The 22,413-nt window shown below is 32.9% G+C and overlaps 1 protein-coding gene across 1 annotated transcript in view; it reads right to left on the reverse strand.

The window, feature by feature from the left end:
• LOC134699512 (uncharacterized) overlaps nt 1-22,278 on the reverse strand; it is a 78,059-nt gene extending 55,781 nt beyond the window's left edge. The window contains exons 1-5 of the mRNA XM_063561111.1: nt 22,192-22,278; nt 20,639-20,737; nt 19,880-19,981; nt 18,565-18,666; nt 5,154-5,243 (exon numbers count right to left, since the gene is read on the reverse strand). Of these exons, the coding sequence (XP_063417181.1) occupies nt 5,154-5,243; nt 18,565-18,666; nt 19,880-19,981; nt 20,639-20,737; nt 22,192-22,278 (480 nt within the window). The remainder of the gene's footprint in view (nt 1-5,153; nt 5,244-18,564; nt 18,667-19,879; nt 19,982-20,638; nt 20,738-22,191) is intronic.
• Between the last annotated feature and the right edge of the window lie 135 nt (nt 22,279-22,413).

A 22,413-nucleotide genomic window follows, 5' to 3' on the forward strand; every position in this document is an offset into this window, starting at 1 on the left:
ACCTCCTGATTGCACTTGTGCTAGTTCCCAATTCACATATAATCCTGCTGGCCACGTTATTACCGGTGACCTTAACATTGTTAATAACACTTCTCTACGAAACGTGTTATCGAAAGGTCCGAAATATCGTGAGCCTAAATCCATCAATTGGAAACACAACTATAAAATTTTGATGGATTCAGTCGAGGATTATGCCAGGCAATGGGCTAAGCGCGAGAAGGAAGACGTAGACACTCTATCCGAATGGATTAAGGCAGTGAGGTCGTTAATATAAATCAGAATTAAGAAACTGAATGGGTCCATCAATGCCCATGCTACGTCAATCTTCAAAGATCCAAATGTTGCTAAACACCTATCTGACCTCCATGATGAATATGTTGTTGTCCCCGCAGACAAAGCCCCAAATAACATCGTTTTTATCTGTAAAAGTCATTACATTAATTGCTTGATAAACGAATTAGGTATAGACAATTCACTTGGAAACCCAACATATACCCTCACGACACTTACCAAAGAGGAAATCCTGGATAATCATAGGTCTGTTCTTTGTTCCTTTGGTATTTCAACCAAAGATGAAGAACTGGATCTTCCATCACTGTATTGGATACCTAAACTACATAAGAGTCCTTACAAACAACGGTATATTGCTGGGTCTTCTAAGTGCTCCACGAAACCCCTTTCTAAATTATTAACATCCATTTTATCAGCAATCAAAGACGGGCTTCAAAGTTATTGTGAAACTGCCTATTCTAGAGGTGGCGTGAATCAGATGTGGATACTTAAAAATTCCAAAGATCTTTTAGAGTACATACAATCTAACTCTCTTTCATCTTGTAACAGTATTAAAACATTTGACTTTTCTACTCTTTACACAAGTATTCCACATTCCAAACTAAAAGACAAATTAAAAGAGTTGGTATTACTTTGCTTCATAAAAAAGAATGGCCAACGTAGATACAAGTATCTTGTCTTAGGGAGGGATAAATCATACTTTGTAAAGAACCATTCTGATTCAAACAAAAAATTCTCAGAAACCGATATTATCAAGATGCTTGATTTCTTGATTGACAACATATTTGTTACGTTCGGAGGACGTGTTTTTCAACAGACTTTCGGCATCCCAATGGGAACAAACTGTGTCCCTCTACTTGTTGACTTGTTTCTTGATTATTATGAGGCTGACTTCATGCAGGAACTTCTTAGGAAGAAAGATAAGAAGTTAGCAATATCCTTTAAAGGGAAAATTCACGATGTTTTACTTATGATTTAAATATGTTCATTATGACATAATGTATATATTCACAAAGTTTTATCGCTATATGTGCAGTAATAAAGGAGAAATTCAATATTTAATGAAAAAATATTAACTACTTCCTGTAGGTCGTGACGTTTTCTCCTGGTTTTTGCATGCCGGGATTTAAAAAAACAATCATTAAAAGTCTTGGTTTTTAATCATATTTTAACGTAATCGTAAGCGCGCCGATGACGTATGCTTTATCTAATAACCATCCGATAATAAGAAGATAAAACGCACATACGTTCAATTGTACATATTCATGAGATAAATTTTCTATGTTAAACGTATATATTCGAATTATTTTTGTAGACAACACAAAAAGTTATAAATTGATTTTTAATTAATGTATTTTCGGACTGATAAGGTGAACAAAGTAAAGTACAATAATCTGTAAAGACAATATGTTGGTGTACTCTTATTGACCTTTTACTATCTCTGCTATGACTTGGTTGATACGATGTGTGTATTCACGGTTCTGTAGCAATACTCGTAGATGGCTTGTTGAAAGGTAAATTGTTATTTGCACTTCGGTATTTAACCACGCCTCTCGGGCACACCTTGCCAGGTGTGACTGTCTATTCGGATCAGTGAATTATAAGACAAGGGGAGCATCCAATACACATATTTAAAATATATATTCAAGTTGGTGACAAATAAAAATTGATCGCCGTGGAATTATTTAATTATGTTTGGTGCTATTATTTATTTGAATTCAAATAAGTTAATTTACTAAGAAATACAAAATTTTTGGTTAAAGACGGGAAACTTAATTCATATGTCCGATTGAAATGATTTACACCTTTTGTCCTTGATTTATGTCTAATAAAAAGGAAAACTTAGAAATTATAAATAGCTTTACCAAAGTATTTTTATTTGTCTTTATTAGGCAAATAAATGAATGAGAACACTTAGATTTAGACTTTTTAAAAGCCACGTACAAATTAACAACTGGAACTCACTGAAGATAACTCTACCGAAGCGGAATATAATATGAACGAATAAAGAAAAAATACTTTTGTACTTGAGAAGTCTTAAAACATTGACAGCAAATTTAAGGTCTTCTTGGAATGGAATCGAAAAATTACGAATAGATATTCTTTATCAAGTGTGAAAAACGTCAACCAAATTTAATCATAATCGGGGACGTCCTTATTAAAGTAGTCTTCGTCTCACAACGTATAATACTTAATAACTATTTGACCAAAGATGTTTAAAATCAAAAGACAACGAATGTAATGTCATCTTTCCCTATTTTTGAATGTAATTATAATTCTGTTCAACTGGCAAGAATACCCCTAAAGCGGACAAATATCTGACAAGCAGTTTATTCTTTAAATTTGCTGTCATTGAATATCAAGAAAGAAAATAAATCCCGAAAATGATTTGAAACTTTAATACTCAATAGCTTTCCTAGAAAATATTCACATCCCTCGGGGATTATTAGTGTACGTCCAGTTGCATATGTCGGAACAGTTGTGGTGATGACGAATTTCTTTCTATATAATTGATATATAAATCTGTGATTTTACTATGTTCATAACTTCGATGAACCAAAGCAAGTTATAGATCGACCTGTATTTAAATCAAATTGGTCCTCTTCTTCTTCTTCTTCTTCTTTTGGTATACAATAGTCTATCGAATTGGATGATTACATACTGTTGGTATACGTGGACTAGTCTATTTACAAAACTTTTACCCCAATTTGCACAAAATGTATGTTTCTTTCTATGTTCAATGTATACATGTATATATTTTAAATTGCGCTGTAGTTCCGTAACTTTCTATCCGGGCGAATAAACGAATCGTCGACAAGTGCGCACATTTTTTTAATCAACATTTCTGGAATGATCCAACTATGTCCTTTACTATTGACAACGAGTAAATATTACATTGTCCCAGAGACATATAATACAATTATATGTCTCTGATTTTCCCCAAATTAACCCTTGGAAAAAATACGAATATTTGTATATCTTCAATTTTTTTTTTTTTTTTTTTTGGTATCATTTTTTTTTTTTTTTTATAAATAATATTCTTTACACCAGAAATTTTATTTATAAACAAGCGTATGAGTTAAGTAATGACTAGTATATTATATCACTTTCGGACACGCAAGACAGAGATGTATATTATACATGCACCTGATAGTTCAAAATGGAAAGTTATAAGTGAAAAGTGAAACGATGCATGAACTTGCAGGCCCGACAGGAAATCGCTTGAATACCTGGTCGTGTCACCTTACACCCCTCACAATACCTTTGGGAGTAATACCTTAAGCCATGCGGGTGATCAGTGGAGCGAAGATCCTAATTTATTTGAATAAAGTAAATTAATATAAAGAATTATGAACGAATTAGATTTTCGAAAACAATTTTCACGGAACTCTTATTTATGATTTGAACTTTGACTTTTTAACTAATTCCAATATTAACAGTTTAAAAATAACAGACTATATGGTTATTAAAAACATAAGAACATTTTCCGAATCAAGTTAGTTAGTCAGATAAAACAACCGTACGATTGACAAGATATCGACACGTAATTACGACAACATCGGTTACTGTAGTTTTGTTTCTTTATGGTTTATAGACATATCGTGATTTTTATTTGGACAAGATAAAAAAATGGCGGAACGCAAAGAACTGATACTCAAAATTTAAAATCGATGGTGATCTCTTATCTAGCGGAATAAAACTTTAATATTTATAAATTTGAGCATTTTTATACAGAATGGACATAATATGAATTTTTGATTTTTTTGCGAAGTTTCCCTTTAACTATACTTTCCGCTATATAGATGACGTTCTTTCACTAAACAATTCAAAATTTGGTGACTATGTGGATCGCATCTATCCCATCGAATTGGAGATAAAGGATACTACAGATACAGTTAAGTCGGCTTCATATCTTGACTTACATCTAGAAATTGACAATGGAGTCGGTTGAAGACAAAACTTTACGGCAAAAGAGATGATTTCAGCTTTCCAATTGTGAACTTTCCATTTCTAAGTAGCAACATTCCAGCAGCACCTGCATACGGGGTATATATCTCCCAATTGATACGATATTTCCGTGCTTGCATTTCCTATCATGATTTTCTTGATAGAGGGTTACTGCTCACAAGGAAGCTATTAAACCAAGAGTTCCAAATGGTGAAGTTGAAATCATCCCTTCGTAAATTTTACGGACGCCATCACGAGTTGGTTGACCGTTATGGAATAACCGTTTCACAAATGATATCAGATATATGTTCCTTACGTCGTAACTACAATCCCCTTCCCTTTCATGAATTTGACCTACCGAATTAGACTATTTACCGGATTTGTAATCACATAAGCAACACGACGGGTGCCGCATGTGGAGCAGGATCTGCTTACCCTTCCGGAGCACCTGAGATCACCCCTAGTTTTTGGTGGGGTTCGTGTTGTTTATTCTTTAGTTTTCTATGTTGTGTCATGTGTACTATTGTTTTTCTGTTTGTCTTTTTCATTTTTAGCCATGGCGTTGTCAGTTTGTTTTAGATTTACGAGTTTGACTGTCCCTTTGGTGTCTTTCGTCCCTCTTTTAATGACAACACGTATCACATATGCCAACATCTATATTAGTCAACAAGCTTGGAAGTGTCAACTTACAAAATGTACATTGTTAAATGACAACACGTATCACATATGCCAACATCTACACTAGGTAACAAGCTTGGAAGTGTCAACTTACATTGTTAACTGACAACAAATACCACATAGACAACTAAAGGCAAATGTTTTATTGAAACTTCTTTGTACCAAGTCTGTTGTGACTCTAACATATCTGTGACATATTTGTGAATATCTCTTTTTTATTAAGAAAAAATATTTACCTTAAGGAAGTCCATCACTTCTTTCTTTTTCTTTTTCTCTTCAGAATCATCACATCTTTCCATTGTTACCACATCACAAGGAGTCTCACCCTGAAATACAATCAAATAATCTTTCATCAATCATACACATATACATCTTCTTTAATTTCAAAAACTGTAAAATGATAAATAATAGGTAATTGTTGCAATAATTATACCTATACAATGTAAAACACTAAATAATAGGTAATTGTTGCAATAATTTTACCTATACAATGTAAAATGATAAATAAGAGGTAATTGTTGAATAAATTTTACCTATACAATGTAAAATGATAAATAATAGGTAATTGTTGCATTATTTTACCTATACAATGTAAAACGATAAATAATAGATAATTGTTGCAATAATTTTTACCACTTTGATACATGAGTAAAAGGCTGACATATGTGACTGTGGAGTAACATTATTCTTGTTTGTACTCTATTCACAAGCACAATGACACCTGCATAAAAGGCTAAATATGTGACTGTGGAGTAAAATTATTCTTGTTTGTACTCTATTCACAACCACAATGACACCTGCATAAAAGGCTAAATATGTGACTGTGGAGTAACATTATTCTTGTTTGTACTTTATTCACAAGCACAATGACACCTGCATCAAAGGCTTAATATGTGACTGTGGAGTAATATTATTCTTGTTTGTACTCTATTCACAAGCACAATGACACCTGCATAAATGGCTAAATATGTGACTGTAGAGTAACATTATTCTTGTTTGTATTCTATTCACAAGCACAATGACACCTGCATCAAAGGCTAAATATGTGACTGTGGAGTAAAATTATTCTTGTTTGTACTTTATTCACAAGCACAATGACACCTGCATAAATGGCTAAATATGTGACTGAAGAGTAACATTATTCTTGTTTGTATTCTATTCACAAGCACAATGACACCTGCATCAAAGGCTAAATATGTGACTGTGGAGTAAAATTATTCTTGTTTGTACTGTATTCACAAGCACAATGACACCTGCATTAATGGCCAAATATGTGACTGTAGAGTAACATTATTCTTGTTTGTATTCTATTCACAAGCACAATTACACCTGCATCAAAGGCTAAATATGTGACTGTGGAGTAAAATTATTCTTGTTTGTACTGTATTCACAAGCACAATGACACCTGCATAAAAGGCAAAATATGTGACTGTTGAGTAACATTATTCTTGTTTGTACTCTAGTCACAAGCACAATGACACCTGCATCAACGGCTTAATATGTGACTGTTGAGTAACATTATTCTTGTTTGTACTCTATTCACAAGCACAATGACAACTGCATCAAAGGCTTAATATGTGACTGTGGAGTAACATTATTCTTGTTTGTACTTTATTCACAACCACAATGACACCTGCATAAAATGCTAAATATGTGACTGTGGAGTAACATTATTCTTGTTTGTACTCTATTCACAAGCACAATGACAACTGCATCAAAGGCTAAATATGTGACTGTGGAGTAACATTATTCTTGTTTGTACTTTATTCACAACCACAATGACAACTGCATAAAAGGCTAAATATGTGACTGTGGAGTAACATTATTCTTGTTTGTACTCTGTTCACAAGCACAATGACAACTGCATCAAAGGCTAAATATGTGACTGTGGAGTAACATTATTCTTGTTTGTACTCTATTCACAAGCACAATGACAACTGCATCAAAGGCTAAATATGTGACTGTGGAGTAACATTATTCTTGTTTGTACTCTATTCACAACCACAATGACACCTGCTTAAAAGGCTAAATATGTGATTGTTGAGTATCAGTATTCTTGTTTGTATTCTATTCACAAGCAAAATGACACCTGCATAAAATGTTAAATATGTGACTGTGGAGTAACATTATTCTTGTTTGTACTCTATTCACATCCACAATGACACCTGCATAAAAGGCTAAATATGTGATTGTTGAGTATCATTATTCTTGTTTGTACTCTATTCACAACCACAATGACAACTGCATCAAAGGCTAAATATGTGACTGTGGAGTAACATTATTCTTGTCTGTACTCTATTCACAAGCACAATGACAACTGCATCAAAGGCTAAATATGTGACTGTGGAGTAACATTATTCTTGTCTGTACTCTATTCACAAGCACAATGACAACTGCATCAAAGGCTAAATATGTGACTGTGGAGTAACATTATTCTTGTTTGTACTCTATTCACAACCACAATGACACCTGCTTAAAAGGCTAAATATGTGATTGTTGAGTATCATTATTCTTGTTTGTATTCTATTCACAAGCACAATGACACCTGCATAAAATGTTAAATATGTGACTGTGGAGTAACATTATTCTTGTTTGTACTCTATTCACATCCACAATGACACCTGCATAAAAGGCTAAATATGTGATTGTTGAGTATCATTATTCTTGTTTGTACTCTATTCACAAGCACAATGACAACTGCATCAAAGGCTAAATATGTGACTGTGGAGTAACATTATTCTTGTTTGTACTCTATTCACATCCACAATGACACCTGCATAAAAGGCTAAATATGTGACTGTGGAGTAACATTATTCTTGTTTGTACTCTGTTCACAAGCACAATGACAACTGCATCAAAGGCTAAATATGTGACTGTGGAGTAACATTATTCTTGTTTGTACTCTATTCACAACCACAATGACACCTGCTTAAAAGGCTAAATATGTGATTGTTGAGTATCATTATTCTTGTTTGTATTCTATTCACAAGCAAAATGACACCTGCATAAAATGTTAAATATGTGACTGTGGAGTAACATTATTCTTGTTTGTACTCTATTCACATCCACAATGACACCTGCATAAAAGGCTAAATATGTGATTGTTGAGTATCATTATTCTTGTTTGTACTCTATTCACAACCACAATGACAACTGCATCAAAGGCTAAATATGTGACTGTGGAGTAACATTATTCTTGTCTGTACTCTATTCACAAGCACAATGACAACTGCATCAAAGGCTAAATATGTGACTGTGGAGTAACATTATTCTTGTCTGTACTCTATTCACAAGCACAATGACAACTGCATCAAAGGCTAAATATGTGACTGTGGAGTAACATTATTCTTGTTTGTACTCTATTCACAACCACAATGACACCTGCTTAAAAGGCTAAATATGTGATTGTTGAGTATCATTATTCTTGTTTGTATTCTATTCACAAGCACAATGACACCTGCATAAAATGTTAAATATGTGACTGTGGAGTAACATTATTCTTGTTTGTACTCTATTCACATCCACAATGACACCTGCATAAAAGGCTAAATATGTGATTGTTGAGTATCATTATTCTTGTTTGTACTCTATTCACAACCACAATGACAACTGCATCAAAGGCTAAATATGTGACTGTGGAGTAACATTATTCATGTCTGTACTCTATTCACAAGCACAATGACAACTGCATCAAAGGCTAAATATGTGACTGTGGAGTAACATTATTCTTGTCTGTACTCTATTCACAAGCACAATGACACCTGCATAAAAGGCTAAATATGTGATTGTTGAGTATCATTATTCTTGTTTGTATTCTATTCACAAGCACAATGACAACTGCATCAAAGGCTAAATATGTGACTGTGGAGTAACATTATTCTTGTTTGTACTCTATTCACAACCACAATGACACCTGCATAAAAGGCTAAATATGTGATTGTTGAGTATCATTATTCTTGTTTGTATTCTATTCACAAGCACAATGACACCTGCATAAATGGCTAAATATGTAACTGTAGAGTAACATTATTCTTGTTTGTATTCTTTTCACAAGCACAATGACAACTGCATCAAAGGCTTAATATGTGACTGTGGAGTAACATTATTCTTGTTTGTACTTTATTCACAACCACAATGACAACTGCATAAAAGGCTAAATATGTGACTGTGGAGTAACATTATTCTTGTTTGTACTCTGTTCACAAGCACAATGACAACTGCATCAAAGGCTAAATATGTGACTGTGGAGTAACATTATTCTTGTTTGTACTCTATTCACAAGCACAATGACAACTGCATCAAAGGCTAAATATGTGACTGTGGAGTAACATTATTCTTGTTTGTACTCTATTCACAAGCACAATGACAACTGCATCAAAGGCTAAATATGTGACTGTGGAGTAACATTATTCTTGTTTGTACTCTATTCACAACCACAATGACAACTGCATCAAAGGCTAAATATGTGAATGTGGAGTAACATAATTCTTGTGTGTGCTCTTCATATATATAGGTAACATTGATTTGTTAGTGTATGTTTGTTGTCAAGTGTGTTGAACTTGGTAAAGTATATATGATAAGATGGTTGTTGTGTTGGAAGTGTAAGAAGTGTTGCTGGAGTTTGCTAAGATGGTAGTGGTTTTGGTAGGGAATGATTGGTTTAAGATGTGTTGTTGGAGTGTGATAAGATCGTTTTGTGTTGGAAGTGTAAGGTGTGTTGCTGTAGTGTGATACTATTGTTGTTGTGTTGGTAGTGTAAGGTGTATTGCTGTAGTATGATTAGATGGTAGTTGTGTTGGTAGTCACTACAAACCAGTAAAAGTCTGAAATGGCCTATATATGTACTTGACTGTACTGATTTTTACTCGACCAGTCTGAAATGGTCTGAAATTTACTTGGCTGGGCTGTCTATTTAACAGAGAGCACCTCCTTTTCTAGAAAAAATGATTTTGAAATAAGTGATATTGAAACCATGTGGTTTGAAGTTAAACCCAGCTATAAGAAATCTTTTTTATTGTGCTTTGTTTATAGGCCACCCAAGTCACTAATTGGTTGGATAGACAAGTTTGAGGATGAGATCAAGATTGCAATGAAATATAATTCAGATATAATACTTATGGGAGATTTTAACATTAACTGTTTACAACCCATTAAAATACCACAAAGATGGTTAACTGCTCTAGAAACTTATAACTTTCACCAGGTAATTAAGGAACCAACTAGAGTAACAAATGAATCAAAAACTTTGATTGACCATATATATGTCACCAGTTTAAGCATGGTTAAAGAGGCTCATGTTTCTAAATATTCTATTAGTGATCACTACCCAATATGTATGACAAGACAAGAGAAATTGTATGATAAAAAACATTCTCATTCAACAATCACTTATAGAAATTTTAAGAATTTTAATGAACAAAACTATTTAAAAGATTTAAAAAGTGCACCTTTTCAACATATTGAATTTGAGAATGACCCATCTGTTTGTATTGAAATGTGGTACAATATTTTTAATAACATTTTAAATAAACATGCCCCTATTGTGAAAAAGAGGGTAAAATAAGACAGACAGCCTGAATGGTACAATAAAGAAATCTCATATGCAAGAAAAATGAGAGATAATTATCACTCACTGGGAATGTGGGCTGAATATAGATTCTGGAGAAACAGAACACAATATATCATTGATATATCTAAACAGAAATATTATAATGATATGATAAAAGACTCAAAAGATTCTAAAACACTATGGAAATGTCTTCATAGCTTAAATCCATCTAATCCATCAAAACCATATGAACTTATTACAAGTGGAGACCATAAAACAACCGATCATAAAGAAATTGCTAATACGTTCAATAATTATTTCACCTCATGTGTTGAAAAATTAAGGCATAGTAGGGCACCAAGCAACTCAAATTTTAATACTCTGACAAACTATGTACAAATGAAATTCTTGAAAAAAAGGCATAATAAATTCATTATTCCACCAGTAAAAGTTTCAGAACTATTTGCTGAAATAACTAAACTAGATGTTAAGACATATTGTGGTTCTGACAATATAGGTCCAAAGATTTTAAAACTGAGTGATCCTATCATAGCATCTTCCTTAACATACATTTGTAATCGAATGATTGATACTGGTATTTATCCATCTGTTTTAAAAAATGCCAAAGTAGCTCCAATTTTCAAATCAGGTGAAAAAAAATGTAGCGAGCAATTATAGACCAATATCTGTTTTGCCAACATTATCAAAATTAATAGAGAGACATGTATCTAAACATCTGTATAAATATTTGACAAAGTTTGATATTTTACACCCTTCTCAGTCTGGTTTTAGACCCAACCATTCATGTCAAACTGCCCTCATTAATATTATTGATAAATAGCTACATGAAATGAATAATGGAAATATCAATTTGGCAGTCCTCTTGGGTTTTAAGAAAGCTTTTGATGTTGTTGATCATGAAATTCTATGTAAAAAACTTCTAATTTATGGCTTCCATGAAGATACTGTTGATTTTTTTAAATCATATTTGAGTGAAAGAACACAGCAAGTACATATAAATAATCAGTTTTCTGAAAAAAAAGTTTATAAATTTTGGTGTTCCACAGGGCTCAATACTTGGTCCAATTTTGTTTGTTTTGTTTATAAATGACCTTCCATTACACATCAAAAACTGCCATACAGACCTGTATGCTGACGACACAACTATGCATACATCAGGAAAGACTATTGCTGATATGCAATTAAAAGTACAAGATGATCTCCAATGTGTTGAAAAATGGTGTCATGAAAATAGCATGTTCATAAATTTGGAAAAGACGAAATGTATGGTTATAGGTACAAGACAAAGGCTGCGTTTAAATCAAGCAGAACCAGTACTAACTATTGAAAATAATATTCTTAAAAAATCGTCAATTGAAAAACTTTTAGGTGTTAGAATTGACTCTAATCTGTCCTGGACAGGCCATATTAATTACTTATGTTCATCAATTTCATCTAGACTTTTTTTACTCTCTAAAATCAAGAAATTTCTAAATATTGATCTAAGAAAATTATTTTATAATGGTTATATTCTCCCACTGATAGATTATTGTTGTATTATTTGGAGTGGTTGTGCTAAAAATGAGCAAGTCAGAATAATAAAATTGCAGAAAAGGGCTGCAAGAATTATTTTAGATGCTGGTCCACTTTCATCATCAGCTCCACTGTTTAAACAGCTTGGATGGATGACAGTAGTGAACAGAATCTCATACCACAAATCAGTTTTGATGCAGAAATGCCTTAAAAATGAAGCCCCTGTATATCTCACCGAATAATTTAAAGAAATGCCAGAAATAAAGCAATATTGTTTGAGAAATGCAAAAATTTACAAATTCCAAAAGCCAAAACAGTTCTTTATAAAAAAAATATTTCATTATTCATGTATGTGTGTCTGTTTGAATATTTTGTAATTTTTTTTTATATTTCATTGTATTTCATGAGGGCCTCAGGGAAGATTAGCTTTATAGCTAACTGTGTAACCCTCTTTAAATAAAGAATTATTATTATTATTATTATTATGATATTACTCGACAGTAGTCTATACCATACTTAACAGTCTGAATTTGTACTTGACCAGATTTAACAATTTTATACAAGTCTGAACCATGCTCGACCTAGTCTGAACCGTACTCGACCTAGTCTGAACCGTACTCGACCTAGTCTGAACCATACTCGACCTAGTCTGAACCGTACTCGACCTAGTCTGAACCATACTCGACTATGTCTTGACCAACCTAACATATTATTTGTATCTATAAACTAGATTTTATGAACTTATATAATTAGGAAATATTTTTTATAAAATTGAAATTTGGACAAGACCTTGAAACTAAAATGTACTCAATATTGTATTAAAATTAAAATTTTACAATAATTAACAATAATTTTCAATTTTATTCAAAATTTTATTAATTTTCGGAATTATTGTATTGACTTATATATATATATATATATATATATATATATATATTAAGTAGTAATTAACACAACTTAATAAATTTTAAAAATTGAGACCTTAATTTTTTTTGTTTTATTAAAACAAGAATTTAAATAATCATGATAATAGAATTTCCATAGCTATCCTTGATAACCTTTTTAAAAAAAAAGAAAAGTGTTTCAAAATAACATTAAAAAATTATTTCAATTAATTGAAGAACTTTTTGTCAAATTAAAGATTAAAGATATGGCATACATAAAGCACTTTTATATGGTCTAATTACCTCAGTACATGTGTGTTTTACAGGTGAAAAGGAAGTCCTATTTTCTAAAATTTGTATATTACTTATCTAGTACATTCGGAAGGCCATGTTATACAAGTTACACAGGATGTTGCAATTTTAAATAAATGTTAATTAGAATTTAATACCTCTGACCAGGTGTGATCTTGTTTACTAGATTGCCCTAAGCAGAGGTTATTCTTGATATTTCACCACTAATCAGAGGAATAATTTTATTTATTTATTGAATTTTATCCCTTTTTGATATGAATTATAGATAATATATATTTTTTATCCTAAATATAATAAAAGATATATTTCTAATAAAATGTTAAACAATTTATAAATTCTGTTGGTTGTTGTTATATATGTCAGGAAAGGAGAAATTTATTGTAACAGTTAAAAATTAGAGGTTATTTGGTATAGTATAGTTCAGACTGGTCGAGTATTGTTCAGACCTTTGGTTAAGTATGGTTCAGACTGGAAAAATAGGTCGAGTACAGGTCGAGAAAGGGTTAAGACTGTTTCAGACTGGTCGAGTAATGGTTCAGACTATTTTCAACGCCAAAAATAAGGGTCAAGTACGATTCAGTACAGTCAAGTATGGTTCAGACTGGGGTCGAGTAATGTCAAGTAAAAGTCAGACCAATTCAGACTGGTTGAGTAAAATTCAGTACAGTCGAGTACAGATATAGGCCATTTCAGACTTTAATGGTTTGTAGTGAGTGTAAAGTGTGTTGCTGGAGTGTGATTAGATGGTAGTTGTGTTGGTAGTGTAAAGTGTGTTGCTGGAGTATGATTAGATGGTAGTGGTGTAGCTAGTGTAAGGTGTGTTGCTGGAGTATGATTATATGGTAGTTGTGTTGACAGTGTAAGGTATATTGCTAGAGTATGATTAGATGCATTAAATGGTAGTGGTGTCAGTAGTGTATAATTGAAGCAAGATGTTTGATGAGATTGTCGTTGTATTGATCGTGTATGATGTGTTGGTGGAGTGTGGTTAAATGGTAGTTGTGTTGGTAGTGTATGTATGATGTGTTTGTGGATTATGATAAGCTGGTTGTGTGGATAAAGTATGATAAGATGGTAGTTGTGTGGGTAAAGTATGATAAGATGGTAGTTGTGTGGGTAAAGTATGATCAGATGGTAGTTGTGTGGGAAAAATATGATAAGATGGAAGTTGTGTGGGTAATGTTTGATAAGCTGTTAAGAGTGTTAGGTAAAGTATGATAAGATGGAAGGTGTGTGGGTAAAGTTTGATAAGATGATTGCTGTGTGGGTAAAGTATAAGATGGTAGGTGTGTGGGTAAAGTATGATAAGATGGAAGTTGTGTGGGTGAGATATGATAAGATAATAGGTATGTGGGTAAAGTATGATAATATGGTAGTTGTTTTTGTAAAGTATAAGCTGGTAGTTGTGCGAATAAAGTAAGATAAGATGGTAGGTGTGTAGATAAAGTAAGATAAGCTGGTAGTTGTGTGGGTAAAGTAAGATAATATGGTAGTTGTGTGGGTAAAGTAAGATAATATGGTAGGTGTGTGGGTAAAGTAAGATAAGATGGTAGATGTGCGGGTAAAGTAAGATAAGATGGTAGGTGTGTGGGTAAAGTAAGATAATATGGTAGTTATGTGGGTAAAGTAAGATAAGATGGTAGTTGTGTGGGTAAAGTAAGATAAGATGGTAGTTGTGCGGGTAAAGTAAGATAATATGGTAGGTGTGTGGGTAAAGTAAGATAAGATGGTAGTTGTGTGGGTAAAGTATGATGAGATTGTAGGTGTGTGGGTAAAGTATGAGAAGATGGTAGTTGTTTGGGTAAAGTATGATAAGATGGTAGGTGTGTGGGTGAAGTTTGAGAAAATAGTAGGTGTGTGGATAAAGTATAAGATGGTAGATGTGTGGATAAAATATGATACGATGGTAGATGTGTGGGTAAAGTATGATAAGATGGTAGTTGTGTGGGTAAAGTATGATAAGATAGTAGATGTGTGGGTAAAGTAAGATAATATGGTAGCTGTGTGGGTAAAGTTAGATAAGATTGTAGACGTGTGGGTAAAGTTAGATAAGATTGTAGACGTGTGGGTAAACTAAGATAAGATGGTAGATGTGTGGGTAAAGTATGATAAGATAATAGGTGTGTGGGTAAAGTATGATAATATGGTAGGTGTGTGGGTAAAGTATAATAATATGGTAGGGGTGTGGGTAAAGTAAGATAAGATGGTAGGTGTGTGGGTAATTAAGATAAGATGGTAATTGTGTGGGTAAAGTATGATGTGATTGTAGGTATGTAGGTTAAGTATTATAAGATGGTAGATGTGTGGGTAAAGTATGATAAGATGGTAGGTGTGTGGGTAAAGTAAGATAAGATGGTAGGTGTGTGGGTAAAGTATGATAAGATAGTAGATGTGTGGGTAAAGTAAGATAAGATGGTAGGTGTGTGGGTAAGTATGATAATATAGTAGATATGTAGGTTAGGTAAGATAATATGGTAGGTGTGAAGGTTAAAGTATGATAAGATGGTAGGTGTGTGGGTAAAGTATAAGATGGTAGTTGTGTGGGTAAAGAAAGATAAGATGGTAGGTATGTGGGTACAGTATGATAAGATGGTAGTTGTTTTGGTAAAGTATAAGCTGGTAGTTGTGCAGATGGAGTAAGATAAGATGGTAGTTGTGCGGGTAAAGTATGATAAGATAATAGGTATGTGGGTTAAGTATGATAAAATGGTAGATGTGAGGGTAAAGTAAGATAAGATGGAAGGTTTGTGGGTAAAGTATGATAAGATGGTAGTTGTGTGGGTAAAGTATGATAAGATGGTAGGTGTGTGGGTAAAGTAAGATAAGATGATAGTTGTGTGGGTAGTGTTTGATGTGTTGGTGGAGTATCATAAGATGGTAGTTGTGTGGGTAAAGTATGATAAGGTGGTAGTTGTGTGGTAAAGTATTAGATATTAGTTGTATGGGTATACTATCAAAAGATGGAAGGTGTGTGGGTAACATATGATAAGATGATAGTTGTGTTGGTAAATTATGATAAGCTGGTAGTGTATGATTGGTTTTAGGTGTGTTGACAGTGTATTATTGGTGAACAGTGTTATGGTGAAATATGATTAGATGTTAGTTGTGTTCTTCATTTTGATATTGATTTACAGCATGTTGGTGGAGTATGAGTAGACTGTTGTTGTGCTGGTAGTGTATGATTGATGTTATGTGTGTTAGTTGGAGTATGATTATATTGATGTTGTGTTGGTAGTGTATGATAAGTGGGAGGCTTGTTGGTAGTGTATGATTGGTGGAAGTAGTGTTGGCAGTGTATGCTTGGTGGGAGGCTTGTTGGTAGTGTATGATTGGTGGAAGGTGTGTTGGAAGTGTATGATTGGTGGAAGTTATGTTGGAAGTGTATGATTGGTGGAAGGTATGTTGGTAGTGTATGATTGGTAGAAGGTATGTTGGTAGTGTATGATTGGTGGAAGGTATGTTGGTAGTGTATGATTGGTGGAATGTAAGTTGGTAGTGTATGATTGGTGGAAGGTATGCTGCTAGTGTATGATTCGTGGAAGGTATGTTGGTAGTGTATGATTGGTGGAAGTTGTGTTGGTAGTTTATGATTGGTGGAAGGTATGTTGGTAGTGTATGATTGGTGGAAGGTATGTTGGTAGCGTATGATTGGTGGAAGGTATGTTGGTAGTATATGATTGGTGGAAGTTATGTTGGAAGTGTATGATTGGTTATAGGTATGTTGGTAGTGTATGATTGGTAGAATGTATGTTGGTAGTGTATGATTGTTGGAAGGTATGTTGGTAGTGTATGATTGGTGGAAGGTTTATTGGTAGTGTATGATTGGTGGAAGGTATGTTGGTAGTGTATGATTGGTGGAAGGTAGGTTGGTAGTGTATGATTGGTGGAAGGTATGGTGGTAGTCTATGAATTGTGGAAGGTATGTTGGTAGTGTATGATTGGTTGAAGGTGTGTTGGTAGTAGTTTATGATTGGTGGAAGGTATGGTGGTAGTGTATGATTGGTGGAAGGTATGTTGGTAGTTTATGATTGGTGGAAGGTATGGTGGTAGTGTGTGATAAGTGGGAGGCTTGTTGGTAGTGTATGATTGGTGGAAGTAGTGTTGGCAGTGTGTGATTGGTGGGAGGCTTGTTGGTAGTGTATGATTGGTGGAAGGTGTGTTGGCAGTGTATGATTGGTGGAAGGTGTGTTGGCAGTGTATGATTGGTGGAAGTTATGGTGGTAGTGTATGATTGGTGGAATGTATGGTGGTAGTGTATGATTGGTGGAAGGTATGTTGGTAGTTTATGATTGGTGGAAGGTATGGTGGTAGTGTATGATTGGTGGAAGGTATGGTGGTAGTGTATGATTGGTGGAAGGTATGTTGGTAGTGTATGATTGGTGGAAGGTATGGTGGTAGTGTATGATTGGTGGAAGGTATGTTGGTAGTGTATGATTGGTGGAAGGTATGGTGGTAGTGTATGATTGGTGGAAGTTATGTTGGTAGAGTATGATTGGTTATAGGTATGTTGGTAGTGTATGATTGTTGGAAGGTATGATGCTAGTGTATTATTGGTGATCATTGTATTGTCATGATTTGATTGGTTATCCCTTTGTTGACATTGTTTGAACTAGTTAAACTGCGAGCTACTGCTCACTGATGATACCCCCGCTGCAAGTGGATAATTCTAATAGTGTAAACATATGCAAGTGTTCGGTAACCAGGAAGTTATTGAGTGATGAATCTGAAAACACATCACACAGTATAGCTGACTTATATAAACCCTGAAACCAAATTTCAGAAATCCTTGTATTGTAGTTCCTGAGAAAATTGTGAAGAAAATTTTCAATTTGGCTATCATGTGTAAAATCCTAAAAGTGTGCGGTAAACAGGAAGTTGTCAAGTGATGAATCTAAAATTGCATCACACAGTATAGCAGACTTATATAAACATTGAAAGCTAATTTCAGAAATCCTTGTATTGTAGTTCCTGAGAAAAATGTGACGAAAGATATTCATGGGATGGACAGACTGACGGACTGACAGAGGTAAAACAGTATACAAAGTGGGGGTATAATTATGGTATTTCAGTTTTTATGACTCATGTTAATAATTGTTAATCAAGTGACTGCACCATGTTAATTTTATTTGATTGGTTGTCAGTGTGTTTACATTTGATTGGTGATCAGTGTGTTGACATCATTCGAAGTGTGGTTTGTGGGTTGGTTTGATTAATGGTTTACATAATTAATGTTTGTAAATCAAGTGACTGTACCATGTTAAATACTTTGTTCACATAAATTCAAGTGAAATTTTTGTTCTATATATCAATTTAAAATGTATACATTTTTCGATAATAAAGATAGTGAATAAGAATAAAAATGAATGTTACCTGTTTTGTTTTCATCCAAGGACTGCATCCTTGATCTATTAACCATTTTGTTACATCAATCCATCTATTCCTAGCAGCATAATGTAAAGCTGTGTATCCAACCTATAACAATATAAATATAAACATGTTAATGGAGTGTGATAATAAATCAAGAGATGAGTCATACAATTTATAAAAATGTAAGAAATATAACATCGAAGAAGAAAATATCCAGTTATACTTGTGGTAGATTAAGATTATAAACTAAATATATATTTTCTGATTCAGTTCTACGAAACAGGTTAAAATAATAGCAAACCCCATTTAATATAAGTCGAACAAGTATTTGTTGTCAATTAAGCCTGTCTGATTAACATGATTTTATTTTGATTCAGTAGAATGATCAAAGTTGAAAAAAAAAATCAAGAAACATTAAAACGAGTAACATTTTCTGATTCAGTACGAAGAGACAAGAAAAATAAGACCCAACTTTATATAATTCTGTCAAGTATTTGTTGTCCATTAAACCTGTCTGATTAACAATAATTCTGTAGAATGTAAACAAAGTTAAAAAAAAAATACTTTTTTCAAGAAACATGAAAACGAGTTATATTTTCTGATTCAGTACGAAGAGACAGGAAAAATAAGACTGTAATATCAACATATAACAGACATCAAAACTTGTGTCATAAACTGGACAATGCTGTGTAATGAATATGAACAAAATATATATCACATGAATCAGTGGTCAAAACTGAATAAAATGACCAGTCACATTTGTATTTATATTCTACATAAACAACAAATAAACAACATGGTTTTTGTGAGATGTCAGAACTTCCATCAGAACTGTCAGGTTAAAAAAATACTTTTTTCAAGAAACCTAATAACGAGTTATATTTTCTGATTCAGTACAAAGAGACAAGAAAAATAAGACCCCACTTTATATAATTCTGTCAAATATCTATTGTCCATTAAATCTGTCTGATTAACAATGATTAACATGATTAAGTAGAATGATCAAAGTTAAAAAAAAAAAAAAAAATTCAAGAAACATTTAAATAAGTTATATGTTCTGATTCAGTACGAAAAGAAAAGAAAAATAAGACCCCACTTTATATAATTCTATCACATATTTAAATATGTCTGTTATTTTTAAAAGATGTTTTACATTAGATCTGTAGAATTAACATTATTTGACTAAAGATGTTATCACAACTTGTACTCATTAACTTATTTGTTGTCCATTAAACCTGTCTGATTAACAACATGATTTTGTGTAGATTCTGTATAAAGTTGTGTTTTGTCAAAGTAAGGTGATTATATCTATCATTACCCTGGATGTAGCGTCTAACTGACTGCCCTGAGTAATAAGGTACATCACCACCTCCAGGTGTCCCCACACAGCCGCCGTCATTAATGGTGTCTTTCCTATCAACTGTAATATCAACATATAACAGACATCAAAACTTGTGTCATAAACTGGACAATGTTGTGTGATAAATATAAACAAAATATATATCACATGAATCAGTGGCCAGAACTGAATAAAATGATCAGTTACACTTGGACAAGACAATTAAAATGAGACCTCACTTTATATAATTCTAACAAATATTTGTTGTCCATTAAATCTGTCTGATTAACAATGATTAAGTAGAATGATAAAAGTTTTAAAAAAAAAACTTTTTTTCAAGAAACATTTAAATAAGTTATATTTTCTGATTCAGTACGAAAAGACAAGAAAAATAAGATCCCACTTTATATAATTCTGTCAAGTATTTGTTATTTTTAAAAGATGTTTTACATTAGATCTGTAGAATTAACATTATCTGACTAAAGATGTTAACACAACTTGTTATCATCAACTTCTCATTAAAATCAGATGTTAACAAAATAATTTTTCGTCAGGAAACAAAATAAAACCTTTACTATCTGATTCAGTTCTTTGTAACGAATAAAATGAGACCCCACTTTATATAATTCTAACAAATATTTGTTGTCCATTAAATCTGTCTGATTAACAACATGAGTTTGTGTAGATTCTGTATAAAGTTCTGTTTGGTCAGAGTAAGGTGATTATATCTATCATTACCCAGTCTTTGGCCTCTAGCTGGCTGCCGTGAGTGACCAGGTACATCACCACCTCCAGGTGTCCTCCCACAGCGGCCCACATTAATGGTGTCATTCCATTCTGTAATATCAACATATAACAGACATCAAAACTTGTGTCATAAACTGGACAATGTTGTGTAATAAATATAAACAAAATATATATCACATGAATCAGTGGTCAAACTGAATAAAATGACCAGTCACACTTGTATTTATATTCTACATAAACAACAAATAAACAACATGTTTTATTGTGAGATGTCAGAACTTCCATCAGAAATGTCAGGTTAAAAAAAAAAAACTTTTTTCAAGAAATATAAAAACAAGTTATATTTTCTGATTCAGTACGAAGAGACAAGTAAAATAAGACCCCACTTTATATAATTATGTCAAATATTTGTTGTCCATTAAATCTGTCTGATTATCAATGATTCAGTAGAATGATCAAAATTTAAAAAAAAAAAATTTTCAAGAAACATTTAAACGAGTAATATTTTCTGATTCAGTACGAAGAGACAAGAAAAATAAGACCCCACTTTATATAATTCTGTCAAGTATTTGTTATTTTTAAAAGATGTTTCACATTAGATCTGTAGAATTAACATTATCTGACTAAAGATGTTAACACAACTTTTTCTCATCAACTTCTCATTAAAATCAGATGTTAACAAAATAATTTTTCGTCAGGAAACAAAATAAAACCTTTACTATCTGATTCAGTTCTGTGTTACAAATAAAATGAGACCCCACTTTATATAATTCTAACAATATTTAATGTCCATGAAACCTGTCTGATTAACAGTTTTTTGTGTTGATTCAGAATACTGATCAAAGCTTAAAAAGAATTCATGTAAAATGTTTGTTTGGTGTATAACAATTGCTTCATATCATGTGTGCTGTTGTATATGGTGTATTTTGTGTTGAGGATAAGGGTAATATAGCAATGGCGTATGTTTGTGTTGAGTATAAGTGAAATTCTGCAAAAAGTCATGTTTGTTTTCAGTAAAATATTAAGTTTGAATTGCCCATAAGTGTGATATGGTCATTTAACTTGTTGGTGTTGATTATAATAGTGTCATTGCTATGTCACTTGTTTATGTTGAGTAAAACAGTGTAATGGCTAGGTCACATATTGGTGTTGAGTATAAGAGTAGCATTGCTATGTTACATGTTGCTGTTGAGTATAAGAATGACATTGCTATGTCACATGTTTCTGGTTAGTATTTCGTATACTGTAAACCAACTAATTTTCACGAGCGATTTGTTTTCGCGACTTTCGCGAGTAGACAAATTACGCCAATTTAAATCGTTGCGAATATTTAAACTTGGGATTTTTCAATATTTAACTACATCAAGTAAATTTGAGAATCTCGTAATTAAATCGCCGCGAAATGTACTAGAAAGGCCTAATCGCGAAATAAAGTATCCGTGAAAATAAGTTAGTTTACAGTATAAGAGTGTTATTGCTATGTCAAATGTTGGTGTTGAGTTTAAGTGTGTCATGGCTATGTTACATGATTGGGTTGAGTATACGAGTGTCATGGCTATGCCACCTGTTGGTGCTGAGTGTAAGAGTTTCATTGCTATGTCACAAGTTGATGTTGAGTAAAATAGTGTCATGACTAGGTCAAATGATGGTGTTCAGTAGAAGATTGTCATTGCTATGTCACATGCTGGTGTTGAGTAAAAGAGTTTCAGTGATATGTCATATGTTGGTGTTGAGTTAAAGAGTGTCATGGCTAGGTCACATGATGG

Source organism: Mytilus trossulus, unplaced genomic scaffold, assembly GCF_036588685.1.
Source record: "Mytilus trossulus isolate FHL-02 unplaced genomic scaffold, PNRI_Mtr1.1.1.hap1 h1tg000070l__unscaffolded, whole genome shotgun sequence".
Classification (NCBI taxonomy): domain Eukaryota; kingdom Metazoa; phylum Mollusca; class Bivalvia; order Mytilida; family Mytilidae; genus Mytilus; species Mytilus trossulus.